The following is a 1046-nucleotide window of genomic DNA, read 5'->3' on the forward strand; positions in this document are numbered from 1 at the left end:
AAACTGACCAGAATTTTCTAAAATTTCCTCCCAAAATTTTTCATATTGTCACCAACACATGTGCGTATTTTCCCGTAAATTGTCAATGTTTTTTGTATATCAGGAGACGATATGGACTACAGACTAGGAAGAAATATCGGGGCTTTGATAGACGAGACTTTGGGAGTGCTGGAAAAACATGGAGGAGAGGACGTGAGTCATTATAGAGAATTTGGGGGGGGATTCCAATAAGAAATTAATGAAAAGATAAACCCGTGTAGTGTTATGTTTAAATGATGAGCTCTGTTGAAGTGTGGGAGAAAAAGTATATATATTGTAAACTACATGTGAATTGATGAAAATGTGGACATTTGTGAAAATTTTGGAAATTTTGGGAAATTCTCGGAAATTTTCGGAAAATTTCGGAAAATTTTGTTGGTCTTTGTACATTTATATGGTATAGAAATAAAGATATACGTTCGGTCTCTTCAGCTGAGCTCAGGAGCTTCGTGGCACGTTAAAGAGATTCCTACGCGACTTAGAGTAGAAGCGTAGAAAAACCCAACAAAAATTTTATACAATTTTCATATTCTCATCAACACATTTATGCATATTTTTCCCCCACACTGTTTTCAGGCGTTTATTAATATCAAGTATATGGTCCCGACGTATGAATCTCAAGTGTTGAACTGACAGGTCGGTCATCACCATCACTTCAGCTGTTCGTGTACGTATTGCTACATGCCCTTGTGCGACGATTTATCAACACTTGTAAAAGTCTTGTGTTATCAGTTCCAACAGGGTGGACAGTGCGAACCGAAGAGTTATGCGTATGTTTAGATTTTCGAGATGGTTTTATTCCATTTGATGATATGGTTATAGACTGCGTAACGCTTCTAAAACGTTGGTGTCATCAATCGATTCACATTGTTATCATGTTGATATTACTCAAAGTTGACTTTCGACAAACTCCCTAAAATTGAAGGCTAAGTTGAAAATACTACTACTTTGCATAACGATTTGGTTCATCACACTCTATACGATCGATCTATGATAGCTGAATCTTT

The 1046-nt window shown here is 36.5% G+C and overlaps 1 protein-coding gene across 1 annotated transcript in view; it reads left to right on the forward strand.

Annotated features, from left to right (window-relative positions):
- Nucleotides 1–672, forward strand: part of Pmar_PMAR013311 (hypothetical protein) — a gene marked incomplete at both ends in the record, with an annotated part of 1325 nt that extends 653 nt beyond the window's left edge. Inside the window, 2 exons of the mRNA XM_002766495.1 lie at nt 104–192; nt 616–672. Coding sequence (XP_002766541.1) covers nt 104–192; nt 616–672 — 146 coding nt within the window. The remainder of the gene's footprint in view (nt 1–103; nt 193–615) is intronic.
- Between the last annotated feature and the right edge of the window lie 374 nt (nt 673–1046).

Source organism: Perkinsus marinus (assembly GCF_000006405.1).
Source record: "Perkinsus marinus ATCC 50983 genomic scaffold scf_1104296972672, whole genome shotgun sequence".
Taxonomy (NCBI): Eukaryota; Perkinsozoa; order Perkinsida; family Perkinsidae; genus Perkinsus; species Perkinsus marinus.